This window comes from Vigna unguiculata, chromosome 8, assembly GCF_004118075.2.
Source record: "Vigna unguiculata cultivar IT97K-499-35 chromosome 8, ASM411807v1, whole genome shotgun sequence".
NCBI classification, from domain to species: Eukaryota; Viridiplantae; Streptophyta; class Magnoliopsida; order Fabales; family Fabaceae; genus Vigna; species Vigna unguiculata.
The window spans coordinates 18,692,479-18,706,770 of NC_040286.1; the positions used below are offsets into that span (position 1 = coordinate 18,692,479).

Consider the following 14,292-nt stretch of genomic DNA (forward strand, 5'->3'; position numbering starts at 1 on the left):
TCAGAATAGATACAATATTAAAATAAAAAGCCATATTTCTAACTTGAATTGTAACTTTATAAACAGATTGTCACACAGAAATAGTAGTTCAAGGTACGGCGTAATGAGACGTGGCTAATGATAAGAAGCATCAGATTGTCCAATAATAATTATTCCATGAAGCTCAAAGACAACAAAATTAAAATATTAGTTCTAGTTTTTGTATTACTTGAAATTATAAGTTTTAAGTTCTAAGCTGTGAATTAAATATAAGAAAGTACTTAATTTTAAACTCGGCGTAATACAACTCTTAATTCCGATTGCAATGAATACAATAAGCCAAGAAAAATGTAATCAAAACTCAAAAAGGGTCGATTCAAGTCCAAATCCATTCGCCATCAGTAGCATGATCAATTTCTTTACATGAAACCCGAAAATATTTCTTTCATTGCAACATAAAAGTATTCACAAAATAGATCATAACAAGAAAAACTAAGGTATAAGGCATTCACATTCCTTCAACTAAAGCTGACGAAAATTGCGCAGGAATTTATGACAGATGACACTACGTAGCAGAAAGAAGAATCTTTTGTGTTGGTTTGCTACTAACTATAACATTTCAAGCATCTGCACCTCAACAAGGAATCCAGCAAACAGGACCTATATATATTGCAACTTTTCAGGTGGAAACAACCCAAGCTGCTATGCCACTTTTAAAGCTTCCAGTGGCAACAAAAACCAAGACGACGCTCGAGAGCCTTAGCTCAAGTGACAACAAGCTTTGCCTCCACTTTACCCTTAGTCTCAGGTATCCTTTGCTACCCAGGAAAAAAATAAAGGACCAAGAGCACAAAAATGGAGAAAGAACAAAATAACACTCGAAAACATAATCCAATCATCATTTTATCAGAGATAGAGGTTAATTCTAACCTCTAGCTAACAATACATCCAAATTACTGGAATGAGCATCAGATGAAGAACCGACCAATTTAGTTCTTCTCACGGTTGTTCTGTTGCTGTGAACTCTATCTTGTGGCCTATATGGCTGCTCATGATTAGCTACCTGATGTAAATGAAGCAAAGCTATCATGCTAATTGCAACCAAAGCAGCATTTCCAACTATTCCGCCCATATGATCCAATCCAAGAGATCTCTTCACAAAATTGAAACTTGAGACAAAAATGTTGATAAGAGTATTAGATCTCTTCACTTTCACAGTCGCAAAATTCTCAGCCGAACAGTTTGGTTGTCCATAAAGAAAAATATCAGGAGCGACAATGCAGCTTGTATCATGCACATCTCCAATAAAAGCAAGAGCTTCTTCAATGACTTTATATTTTTTACCACGGTGTTCAGTCAGCCTCATTGCAAGAACAATTCTGCTCTGTTCTAAGCGTGCAATTGCAGCATCTCTCTCAACACGCTGCTGGGTTTGAATAGTCTACATATAGAATGAAGTTCCAAATTAGAGACTCCCATAAAATATCATGCAATATAAGGCCCAAACAAAAGTGGTACTAAAAAAGGTAAGATTGTATTTAATTGATTAATCAGATTTCTGAAGTTCCTTGAAAAACTAACGGAAAGACGATGCCTATTGCATGTTTATATATTGGTGGTTCACTTTATGTGTAGTTGAAGGCCCTGTCAAGTATTGGAGATCCCGCATTAACTAAAAAACTAAGACCAAATTATAATATATAAGTAAAGGGTGAACCTTACCTTACAAATTGGTTTTATAGGATTCAGGAATTTTTTCCTGAATTCTTGTGTTCTCTCTTTTTTCTTTTTTCCTTCTTGTTTCTTATTCTTCAGTTATTTATAGTGTTTGTTTTTGTGACATTCGTGAGAAGTTACAGAAAGGAGTTAAAATCCGCAACAAACCTAATTAAAAAGATTTTCAAATTCATTCTTTGGTATTTCATAACACTTGCTCAGGAGAAACATAATATCCATAAAAGGAGAACAAAAGGGGCTAATTATAGAGAAATCATTGAGTGAAAGAAACAGAGGCAGTAAGCAGTTACAGAAAGGACTGAAATTGCGAAGTGGCAAATAATGGATGGAACCTTAAAGCAAATGGTCAAAGATTGGGGAACCATGACAATAGATTTAACATATGACACAATCACCAAAATGTAGTACAACGTCTACATAACAGAATGAAACAAGTGACTTTCAGTTAACTTCAAAACTGATTTCCAATAAACAGAACATAAAGTTTGAACACTTGGAAGCGATAAACATCCGTAAACAATATCTATGCAGCCATAAAAACAACGAAGTCCATAAACAGTTGCATTAAGGGCAAAAGTTTTATTTACTATTCAATAATTGAATGGAACCTTAATAATAAAATCTGGTTCTTAACATGCTTCTTCCTTCTTTTACTCAAGTCACACCTAAGAGTCATGTCCATTTGTCCAAATTTCCAACTCAAACTAAACTGGCTCAATAAAGGTACAAAAATACATAAAAAGCATTTTCCAAATCAAAACTGTCGCAATTTAAAGAAAAAGCCTCTGATTTTTAAGAAGATACAACACAGCAAAACTAATTCGCAATACCATTAATGGTATTTAACCAAAGATCATTGATGCAAATATCTATTCAAATTTTAAAGGATGAAAAACCCCAACACACGCCCACATTTATCTTGTAACTATCAACCACTAAAAAGTTCAGTTCCCTTAACATCAAGTTTGCAAATAGAGGGAACAATGGCTTACGGAGCTTTGCTCCTACCATCTTTACCTGAATCTATAACGGTCCAGGATACCAAAATCTGAATTATTACACCAAAAAGTAAATAAATTAATAATCACACATGGTCCAGTGTGCATCTCTGCATTTTTGTTAAGTATGTTCCAAGGAAAATAATCCTGGTCGAAGAGGATAAAACCATTATAGTTAGCAAAATTCTCCGACTGTTTCCAGAAGCTGCATATCCGAGACTCATCAAGTTAAAACAACCTCAAGCCTGTTGTAAGATAGTACTCTGTGGTACTGGTTGCCTACTTGAGTTTCCATTGTGTACTGGCATCTAAGTTAGGGCAAATTTAGTGCTCAATTTAGGATTTCCATTTTGAGTTTATAAAAAAAAAAAAAAAAAAAACCACCCTCACTCGGTAACAACGCCCAGTTTTGAGGGAAAAAAATACGCGGCAAGCAAATGACAACAACCGGAAACGAATTAACATCCAATTTCAACAATTTTCAAACCGTAACAGCAGAGAAATTATAGCAAAACGAAACAAAAACAACAAAGCCAAAGAGAAATAATAAAAAAAAAGCTCACATGAAAGAACTCGAGCTGGTCTTCGAGGTTCTCGAGCGCGGTCCGTATAGCGTTGAGACTCTTGGCTTCGCGAACGGCGGAGTCGTCGTCGTCGTCGGCTGGTCGGAAGTCCTTAACGAAGACGAAACCCGAGCTGTCAGCAGCGGCGTTAGCGGCGGAATTGGGAAGCGGCGAAGAGTTTTTGAGGGTTTTGAGGGAAGTGAGAAAGTGGGATCTGGAAACCGAGTGAATTGCGTCGCTGAGCTTGTCGTGGAGGTCCCAAATTTTTTCGAGAATGGCTTCGATTTCTTCCATCTGCATATCCCATTTCATTTTCGATTTGAGGAAGATGGACGAGTAAAGACAGAAGCAACACGGACAGTGACACCCAACAATGAGCAATTTGAACAACCAGAGCCCAGTTTTTTAATAACTGCTGATATCATTACCACCGTTTTAATTTGCCTCCACTATTACGGAAGGAATTTTATGGCCCCACGTAGCTTATGAGGCTGGCATGGTTGTTACTCTTTCTCAAAAAGATTTAAATAAGATCTCCTTTGGTTCAAACTCAAATACGTACTAGAAACTAAGAAATCTATTTTTGGCAAATAGCTTTTGAATTTTCTTTCTCCAAATATTATTTCTTAAATATTTTACTACAGTAAACACAAACCAAATCTATATTAAAAAAAATTAACACTATTTAAAGGCAGAATTGGATAATCGAGGAGCTGAATTATCACGTTTTATTCAATAACCATATTGTATCTATTTCTTTTCTTTTTCTTTAATTTTTAGTAATTAATGAAAATAAAAACAAATACGAAAAAAATTAATTTTTATATTTTTTTTCTAAATATCAAATTAAATAATAAAATGAAACATTTTATTAGAAATTTATTATTAATTTTATGATTTTTTAAAAAGAAATATTTTAATTTTAGTAACTCCTACACTCTATTAAACAACCTAAAAAATTAAACAAAGATTTACCAACATCAGATATCATTATTGAATCATAAACAAGCAACATAAAAAAACAATACAATTTTCACCACTAGTAATAATTGTCAGAAAATCACAAGAAATATGTAAAAAATGATTTTTGAGTCATTTTTTGGTGTATTAACTTCTATTATTATATATTTATTTGTACAGTGTGTATATTGCACATATTTATTACAAGTTATGTTTTAGCAAGATTTGAGGGAGAAAAAACATGAAATGATCAAAAACGTTTGTTGTAAACATGTGATAAAAATGTGCTAAACTATAAAGTTGTTGGAAACTGTCTAAAGGAGGATGGGTCCCAATTTTTTTCAAATTCCACCATTTACTATATCTTTTTAATTTTTTGAAGTATTTTTCTCCTAATTTTCTACATTTTAATAGAGATTTATTACCTATACTACTCAAAAAATTCTAATTTTTCTCTAGTGTTTCATGCTTTTACATTTTACATTTCTCATACTTTTATGTATAGAAAAATTAGGATTTAGGGTTTATCATCCTCTAAAATTATTATGATACATACAACAAAAAATAAATCTAATATATCATCATATAATGTTTAGGGTTTAGGGTGAAAAGAGGAATGGTAAGGAGTGGAATGCAAAACTGGGAGTGTAGTGCATGAACAAGAATTGAGTCCACAATGGTGGTCATTGTGGAAAAATACTCAAACACCATGACTCACGCAACAACTAGTGAATGAAAACAACAAAGAAATAACTCCTTAAATGATTTTGGACGAAGAGGAAACATATCTGAATGGATTGGAAAAGAACTTGAATGGAGAGAACAAGAAAGAGCTCTTTAAACATGTCAATGATGAACTTACGAATGAGGGAAGAAAAGTAGAAAGAAAACAAAAGAGAAAATGAGAGAGAAAACTTGAAAACAAAAGCATTCAGAATGGTAGGAGGAAACAATGTTATGAGTGAGCCAAATAAAAAATTTAAGAAATTAACCATATTCAAGGGGTTATAGGTTACAATTCTCTATAAAATCATATTCTATAAGTATAGGCTACGGTTATGACTACCAAAGTATAGGCTATGGTACTTTTAGTCAAAAATTGCAAAAATGTCACTGTGTTTTTATAGGATGTGTTTTTCCTTAAAATTGTAGCCTACATGGCTAACTAAGAGGAATATTTGCACTAGTGCAATTATAGGCTAAGTATATAATCGCAAGAAAGGGAGTGTGGTAGACAAGTGTTATTTGAACACAAAGGATTAAACGATAAGTACAATAACACAAACTGTATGATACCTTTAGGTACATGATAAATGATATGTATTTACACATATCAGATGATGAGTGCTTAGAAATATCAGACACTATGAGGTCATAAATATCAAACGATAGATAAATCATGATGTAGACAATAGAAAAATGAGAAGAGGTTAGGCAATGTGTGTGCTTAGAGAGAGAGAGAGGGGGTAGGCTAGTCAAGGCAGGCGAGACACGTGTGAATGAGAGAGAATAATCAGTTATGACATGGAACATGATTACTTAAGCATAATTTTATTATTTCCTATTGATTTGAGCTATAAAAGGAAAAACTAGGTCATCAGGTTTCCTTCTTACAACCATATTCTTTCGCCATCACAATCTCTCCCTTTTCTAAAGGCAAACGCCTTAGCCACAAGAAGAGTAGGGAAACACCTAAACTCTTATTCTCTTAGGCGCCCTTTGAGCACTCTTAGTAGTGTAGATTTTGTTTTGGGCATAGTTTAATGGGCTAAGTAGCATAGATTTTTGGGCCTTAGAAAACCCATTATTGTAGAACACATTCTTCATTAACTTTTCAAGTCAATATGCACCTAAAAGGATAGCTTGGATGGCGAATGAGAGACTTATCTCCTATGGGAGAGAGTGGCCATGTGTCATGCTCTCATTGGAGAGGGTTCCTCCTAATTGCCACATGACACTCTAGGTTGGAGATTATTTCCCACCTTCTTGAGTGACCATGTGTCATGCTCTCATCGGAGAGGTTTCTTCCTAGTGGCCACATGGCATTCTAGGAATGAAAAGTATTTTTCACCTTCTTGAGTGGTCACATGGCACTCTAGGAATGGAGAGTATTTCCCATTTTTTTTGAATGACCACATTTCTTCCTCTTATTGGAGAGAATTTATGTCTTGGAATCCAAGCTAGCTAAGTTATAGTTTTTAGGGTTTTGCATCTCCAAATTTGGAGACACCTTAGGCTATAAATATAGGTGTCTCCTCTCTCGTAAATTCACTTTGAGATTAGTAGAGTTATGCTGTCAAATTATTTTGTACCTACATACTTTACTCCAAAATCTTGGCTAGAACATCCCATGTGGTCTCCTTTAGTCACCATTCCTTGAGTGTTGGCCCTACCTCACTTGAAAGCACCTAAACACACCATTCTACCCATTCTCACCATGAAACAGAGAGCTTCCAACCCACGTCATCCATGCTTCCACACTTGCTCATCTCCATGGATCTCTTCTCCATGCTTTGGTTGCACCTAGCTAGAGGAGGGAGCCATCATTTGATATCAATAACTTTGGTCATCTTGGTCTTCAAGAGCTATGTTCTTTGGTTCCTTCATTTTACCATTTCCTTGTTGGTCACTTTGTTTCTTTCTTGTCTTGAATATGTCACCATCTATCACCTTTGGTTTTCATGGTTCTTATCATTGTTCCTCTTAGAACCATTTAGACGTATGGCTTAATAACCCATACCATGGTGTGTTTATGTGTTTTTTCATTTTATTGAGTCTTCTTTCACTTTATGTTTTGGGTTATATATGTTTTTTTTGAGTCATTTTGATTTTTAAATCCTTCCATGTTGTCTAGAGTCATACTTAGTTCATATATTTCATAAACTCCATGTTTATCATTTTTTTCTCATTGAGCTTGTTGTTTGCGTTTTATATTACTGCATTTGAGTGAGTTAATTGAAGTTCTCTTCTCTTTTGGAGCTTGGAAATGAACATTCACATCTAGATAACTTAGTTATCTTAATTTCCACTGGAAATTTTCCTTGTGCTTGCTTAATCACCAAAAAAATTTGTGCCATTTGAGTGCTTTTCCTTTTACAAATTTGAATTCATGCTGGTTATTAGACCATTAGTTAGGCTTCTTTGAGTTAGGCTTCTTTTATGTCTTGTTTGGGTTTCAAGAGTCATTTTGCTTCTAGTAGGATTTTCTTCTTTTTGTGCGTCTTAACCGTTTGAGTTTGAAAATCAATTTTAAAATTCAGATTTGGGTGAGTAGTGCTCTTGGTTTGCCAATCAAAAAAAGCGAAAGATAAAGTTCAAAAGAAAAGGCCATAAAAGAAGTATAAAAAGAGCCTAGAAAAAGTATGAAACTTATGTGCACTTGACCATTACCACTAGCTTGTTTGGTGAATTTTTATTTGGTACACTTTCGCTCACTACTTTGAGCTTTAAATATGGACCAATTCAATGGATATGTCTCGACATTTTATGCTCAAAGAGTATCCTAAGTTCACCATTATCTCATAGCTTGTGAAGACAAGAAGCACCTCATTTTCTCTTCTAGTAATTTTTTAGGTTTTCTTCATCTACTATAGTACCATTCTTTAAGTGAATCTTTTGTGTGCTTAAACCTTCATTTATAGCTTTTATTTTCTTGATTGTCTTATTGCCATTCTTGGTTTTGTCATACATAAATTCCTTTTGAATGAGCCTTGTTCATTTTTAATCATTTTTCTTGATTTCTCCTTGCATTCTCTCTCAATTTTTGGTTATTTTTTATGAAGGAGTTCTCTTTCTAGGTGAGCCAATCCTCGAGGTAGCCTCTCAGGGGGTGGAGATCTGATTGAAGCTTGAACCATGAAAAGGAGACAAGAAAATATAGAGTGAAACACTTTAAAACCATGGTGTAGTTTTTGCCTTATTTTTGTTAGTTTTTGCTTACTTTGTTTGTATTAATTTTGAGTTGTAAAATTTTCTTGTTTTTGCACTTGTAAGTCACAACCTAATTAGGTGTCTTGAGGAAGTCTTTGGTGCTCAATCTCATATCCTAATTAGAACCTCTTTTTACTATATTGAAAATGCATCTTAGTTGGTAAAGGTTTGAAGGTTCTAAGTGCCTTCTAACTTTACCGTTAGAGTTGCCTAGATTGCTTTCTAACTATGTTCTATAGGCTAAGTATTAAAATTTAGAATGTAATGCCAATACCACTGGACTTGTCTTATTTGGATCTTAGACTTATGGATTTTATGTGACTATTGTAATTTGATCTAATAAAAGTCAAAATGTACTTAATTTTGTGTTTGTAATTTCAATTCTAAGTGAATGAAATGATATTCTGGATTACTAGATTGCTTGAAATGTGTTTGGATGTAAGTTATGAGATTAGATGCATGTTTTGAAATGTGTCTAGAAACAAATGTTTCATGCCAAAATTCGTAGGCATTTGTGTGGGCCAAACCCATGCAAGGTGGACGCTAATGATTAAGTTTTAATAGTTTCTGTCGGCTTAAACCATGCAAATCCCACTCAAATGCATTAAATTCTCGATTTAAATATTTTATTATTTGAATCTTTCGTTGGCTTGGTCCACACATACGCAATTAGTATTATATTTTTATGCCTTTTCATCGGCTTAGCCTACACAAACCTCATGAGTCTTTCGTGGGCTTGGCCCACGCATAGGAAACTATTATGATAATTTTTATCCCCTTTCGTCGGTTAAGTCAACCATAAGTAAGCTGCAAACGTTCGACCCCTTTTAGCCGACACAAACAAGCTTACCGTCATTGGACGATGCAATCTTCCTTTTATCATGGGTTTTGAGCTGGTGGTGTCCGTTTTTGGCCGACACAATCTTAAGCTTTTGTGGTGTTCTTAGTGGGATTCCAGATCTGCAAGAAAAGGCTCTTGTTGTTCTTTGTGAGGTTATTGTGGGATTCAAGAGCCTTGGTGTGTTGTTTTTATTTTCAAAAGTGTAATTTTCTATGGATTTTGTAAAACTTTTGAAATAGTGGAAAGTCATGCTCAGGTTGCCTTGACTAACTAGATGTAACTCAGTTACAAGTGAACCAATATAAAAATTTACTTACATGGGATTAACTTTTTAATATTAATTTGTTATTTGGTAAAATCATCATGAAAATCAACTTAATCAATCTTTCTTTGTAATTTCTACATGTTTGTATAATCTGTTGATAAAACATTGCTTTTGCGGTTAATTGAAAGTGATCTTGACTGATAAATTGATCAAATTCGAAATCTTGTGTTAATTGAATTTTCTACATATTACTATCAGTAATTCAATCTTTTTATCCTATTTTTCAATCAATTGAATTGTGCGGATTTCTTTGAATACTCACTATTAGTATTTTTAATTTGTTGACTTTGTGTTTAATTAGTTAAAATTTGTGATTTAGAAATGGTAGATTGTTAAAAACTTTGTCAATCAAATTCAAACAAAAGATTTTCACAAATAGAAAATTGAATCTAATTCTTTTAAAAGGGCCAATTCAAACCCTTCATTCTTGACTAAAACTTCATTTACTTCTTACACTATAAATATCTTTTTGTATTTGGCATTTTCAAGCAAGAAAATTTGACTTCTCACCTCTTCCTTTAGCGTACCTATGGTAAACAATTGTTTACAATATATAGTAACTTGTAATAAAAACTAATTACTTCTCTAACAAAACGACATATCTAACAACTAATAGAAGTTGTTGAATTACAATATTCTCCTAGCTCACATAATAAATGAACATATAAATCTTATATTCATGAAATTGACACAAAGTTTAAAACCAAATACAAATATGTAGAAAATTATAAATGAAGAAAATATTAATAGTTACAATAACTATAAAATGTAATTGACATTTTTGTGCAAATACAAAAGCAATTTCAAGGCCTCAATGATTGTAATTAGCATCTCAAACGCAAGTGTAAAGTTACCACAAGCTTAACTTCAGTGTTGAAAATATAAGGTGAAACTCATCCATTAGTGACAGAGAAAGAGAAGTCATCTTCAGTCATAGTCTTTGAATTCAAATCCCCTTCACTGACATAATAACAAGAATAATCATCCTCACCATCCTTCTCCTTCACCTCTTCAATCTTGGCCAGTGCCTCATTCCAATCCCACCTATTCTCCACATTCCATTTGCAACAAAACATCCCAATCCTCAACAACTTCAACATCTCACCCTCCCCATTCTTTGTCCCCAACATGTCCTTATCAAACACCTCACCAGTCCACTCTTCCCTCACAACTGAATCCACCCATGTTGCCAAGTCAGAGTTATTCCCACCCTTCCCATGTCTCAGATAATTTGCTGGGAACTTCCCTGTCAGCACCTCCAGAATCAGGATCCCCAGACACCACACATCGCTTTTCACATTTGGCCTACCAAATTCGTTCATCTCTGGGGCCTTGTACGCTGCCATGAACTTCTGAGCATGGCTCTTATTCATCACCTCCACAAGGCCATACTCAGTTAACTGTGGCTCAAATGAATTATCCAACACCACATTAGAGGATTTTAGATGACCGTGAGGTAGGGTTTTTCCTGGAAAGTTTTCATATAGGTAGGCTAAGCCCCTAGCCACCCCTTTTATGATTTTTAAACGTGTGGACCAATTTAGAACAAAGCCATCTCTACCTGTAACTCAATGCACAAAAATGGTATTCATGGTAAGTTTTCTTTAAATCTAAAGCTGTAGAAAATTTCTGCTATGAGCTACCCTAAAATCTTAACTGCATAAAGCATATATGTTAACACTATAAAATAATGTAGTTTAAAATAAATATATACCATGTAGATGACTGGCCAAGCTGCCATTTTCAGCGAAGTCATAAACTAAGAACTTATCTTCTTTTCTGGAGTAGAATGCTGCAAGAGGAAGAAGATTAGGGTGTGTTAAAGTTCCAAGCCTTTGCATGTATTCACTGAACTCCTGTTTCCCAACATTGTTCATGTGCCTGAACCTCTTCACAACCACTGTTGGTCCACTCAAAATCATAGCCTTGTAAGTGGACCCGAAACTCCCACTACCAAGAACCACTGCTGAGGCTCTAAGCAGCTCTTGCAAATCAAATCCTCCTTTGTCTTCCCTAACAAAGTTCAATTCGCCATCTCCACCCTTCAAATCACCGGTCAGATCAACGGAATATTGTGACTCCTTGAAGCCTACACTTTTATGGGAAGTACCCCGCTTGGGTAATATTCCGGGTTTAGACCTTTTTCTCCGGTGTTTGTGGATAAATAGAAGTGCAACTACTGAAGAAAAAGCTACAACTGTGACGACTATAATGGCAATTATAAGGACTCCATGCTTCTTTCCCTTGCTGTGAGGAGAAGCAAGGTTTGGTTTCAATGATCTAGATTCGTTGCCATTGCAGGAACTTAAAGGTTTTCCACACAAGCCTTCGTTGCCTGTGTTGCACAAAAACATGTAAATATATATATGTAAAGTCAAAAATAAGAAGACAGATTAAGTAGTCGTTGGTATTCAGTATAAACTTTGTTGAGATCAATAAAGTATAATATGAGTGATGGGTTTTTTCAAGGAGATTTATTCAACACCAATAATACATGAATCCAACTCATATAAAGATAACAATACCTAATCAAAACTCTTTAGTCAATAGGTCTTTATCTTTATATATGGTGTTTAACTTACCGTTCACAAATGAGACACACTTACATGACTTTCCCATCGAGAAGACTTTCAAGACATAGAGTTGTCTAAAGTGACCACCAAGATCAACCTTCGACTCTAATGATAAATCTTTCGAATAAAGATTACCAAAGAAAGACAACACTAATGACATGAGTCTAAAATACACATAAAGAAATTAACACCATTTCGAACATAAAACCTTTAGACAATAAATTAATGGATCTCGATCGTTATATGATATTCAACTTTCTATTTTTACTCAATATAAAACTTAAACTTACACTTGAATTCTCAACCAGTAAAAAAAACTCAATTTAACTAATTAGGTATAAACTCACTTACCAAGATGTTATCAAAATTTATCTTAACTAGATTTATCTTAACTAGATTTGTAAGCATACCATATATTATAATTTCAACATTTAACTGAATTCAGTTCTAGTAACTTTTCTACCATGAAGTTGAGTCTATAAAGTTTCATGCGTGGAATCCTTTGAAGGATTATCAATTGCAGACCACAGCACTTGTTTTGGGAGTTATCTACAATTCCAAACGGTCCGCAGTGTGAATTTAAATCACATAAATTTTCATAAACATGTTTTATACCACCTTTTAGTAAGAAAAACAAAGATTCAAATCTTAACTCTTTTTTTTTTCATAACCGTCGATGATCAAATGGCAATGGTTGTGTGTGTTGGATGATAGGAGAATCTACGGCCATGAGTGACAAACAATGAAAAATATCATATTGAATAAAAGTTTACTCTTATTTGTGAATAAAGATATACTAATAACTAGAATGTAATATATATATATATATATATATATATATATATATATATATATATATATATTATAAAGAAATGTTTTATTAACAATTAATTTAGTGATGAAAAATTGTTAGTCACTATAATGACAAATGTAAATACTAATTTATAAAATAAAAACTTATTGACTACTATAATTGTTACTATTATGAATAAAAAATTATAAATAAACGCTAAATTGGTCACTAATTAAATAGAAAATAATTTAGAAATCAATTCCTTTGGTAAGTATGAATACAAAATTATAATTAGTTGCTAAATTGGTTGCTAAATTGATTACTAATTAATTAAAGACTACTTTAGATATCAATTTCCTTAGTAGAAAAAATCTTAATAACTAATGTTTAAAGATCAATTTTCTTTGATAGCTAAATTTAAAAACAATTATATTTTTTTATTCATATTAGTAACTATTTTAGTAATCAATAATTTTTTATTTTGTAAATGGATATCTAAATTGGTCATTATAATATCGATAAATCTATTGTTAATGAAATATTTTCATATATAAATTATTTAGGATTCCCTCACCGTAATTTTAACCACATTTATTCCACAATATTAAACAACACAATAAATCTGCGTAAGTAATTTAAATTCAGGTTAATGATGACAGAGTTTCAAATGTATTATAGAATTTTATGTATGATATAGGTAGCAAGTTGTGCCACGAATCAAAATAAACGGTTTTAGTTTCGCCAAGAAGTAAGGTTGAAATAAAATATCAGTAAGCATAGATTTTCAAAACAAATAAAATAAATTAAATCTGTAATGAGAAACAACAAACGAACTAAAAACTGTGCCAGTTGATGAAAAACCAGAAATATATTAATTTACCAGCAAATGAACTTGGATACTTGTTGCTTAAGCTTTCTGGTATCTGACCCTCCAATTGGTTATATGACAAATTAAATACTCTGAAATCCTGCTGTTGAAATTCTGGTATGTTTCCTCCAAAACCATTCCCGCGTAAGTCCAAATCCCAGAGTCTTGGCAAGTTAGCAAGTGACTTTGGAATAGGACCGGTGAAGCCATTCTGTGCCAAGAATACTCTCTTCAGTCTTCTCATGCCTTCAAAAGCATCATCGGGAATATCACCGGAAAACTTGTTATTGGACAGAAACAATGCCCTTAACCTCACAAGTTTTTTGAACTCCGGCATCGGACCCTCAAATGTGTTGTTAATGACACTAAAGCTTACCAAATTTGGCAATTCAACCAAAGTTTCTATATCAATCTTCCCACCCAGTTCCATATGCTCTAGTCTCAACCCATAAAATGTTTGGTTTTCGCGGCACAACAACCCAGTCCAGCTACATAAACTAGACTCGCTCCCCCAGTTGTTTAAGGCTTGGCCATTCCACAAGGAACCTTTGAACCTCATCAAAATTTGAGCATCTGTGTCTCCCAGCGATGCCTCAAAACAAATTCCCAACACAAAGAGCATAACAAGGCAATGATACGGTCTTTTATGAGCCATAGTTTAGCTGATCATACAAGAAGCAAAAAGGGTTATTGGTTGAACAGAAAGGAAATAGAGGGAAAATGAG

At 33.6% G+C, this 14,292-nt stretch overlaps 2 protein-coding genes across 2 annotated transcripts; both read right to left on the minus strand.

The window, feature by feature from the left end:
- Positions 1-348: 348 nt before the first annotated feature.
- LOC114193165 (plastid division protein PDV1) lies at positions 349-3,761 on the minus strand. The gene is made up of 2 exons (XM_028082876.1): positions 3,278-3,761; positions 349-1,420 (listed from the first exon to the last, which is right to left on the minus strand). The coding sequence occupies exons 1-2, from the start codon at positions 3,587-3,589 to the stop codon at positions 905-907; spliced, it is 828 nt and encodes a 275-aa protein (XP_027938677.1). The 5' UTR covers positions 3,590-3,761; the 3' UTR covers positions 349-904.
- Positions 3,762-10,226: 6,465 nt separating this feature from the next.
- On the minus strand, positions 10,227-14,222 carry LOC114194965 (pollen receptor-like kinase 5). Its single transcript, XM_028085366.1, has 3 exons — positions 13,580-14,222; positions 11,048-11,668; positions 10,227-10,894 (listed from the first exon to the last, which is right to left on the minus strand). The coding sequence occupies exons 1-3, from the start codon at positions 14,220-14,222 to the stop codon at positions 10,227-10,229; spliced, it is 1,932 nt and encodes a 643-aa protein (XP_027941167.1).
- Positions 14,223-14,292: the final 70 nt, after the last annotated feature.

Bases quoted from the DNA above. Each gene is read 5' to 3' on its own strand.
- LOC114193165 (XM_028082876.1), bottom strand. From the start codon at position 3,589: ATGAAATGGGATATGCAGATGGAAGAAATCGAAGCCATTCTCGAAAAA. The intron at 1,421-3,277 runs GTGAGCTTTTTT...TTCTATATGTAG, and splicing joins ACCAGCTCGAGTTCTTTCAT to ACTATTCAAACCCAGCAGCG.
- LOC114194965 (XM_028085366.1), bottom strand. From the start codon at position 14,222: ATGGCTCATAAAAGACCGTATCATTGCCTTGTTATGCTCTTTGTGTTG. The intron at 11,669-13,579 runs GTAAATTAATAT...TGTGCAACACAG, and splicing joins GTATCCAAGTTCATTTGCTG to GCAACGAAGGCTTGTGTGGA. The intron at 10,895-11,047 runs GTATATATTTAT...ATTGAGTTACAG, and splicing joins CTTGGCCAGTCATCTACATG to GTAGAGATGGCTTTGTTCTA.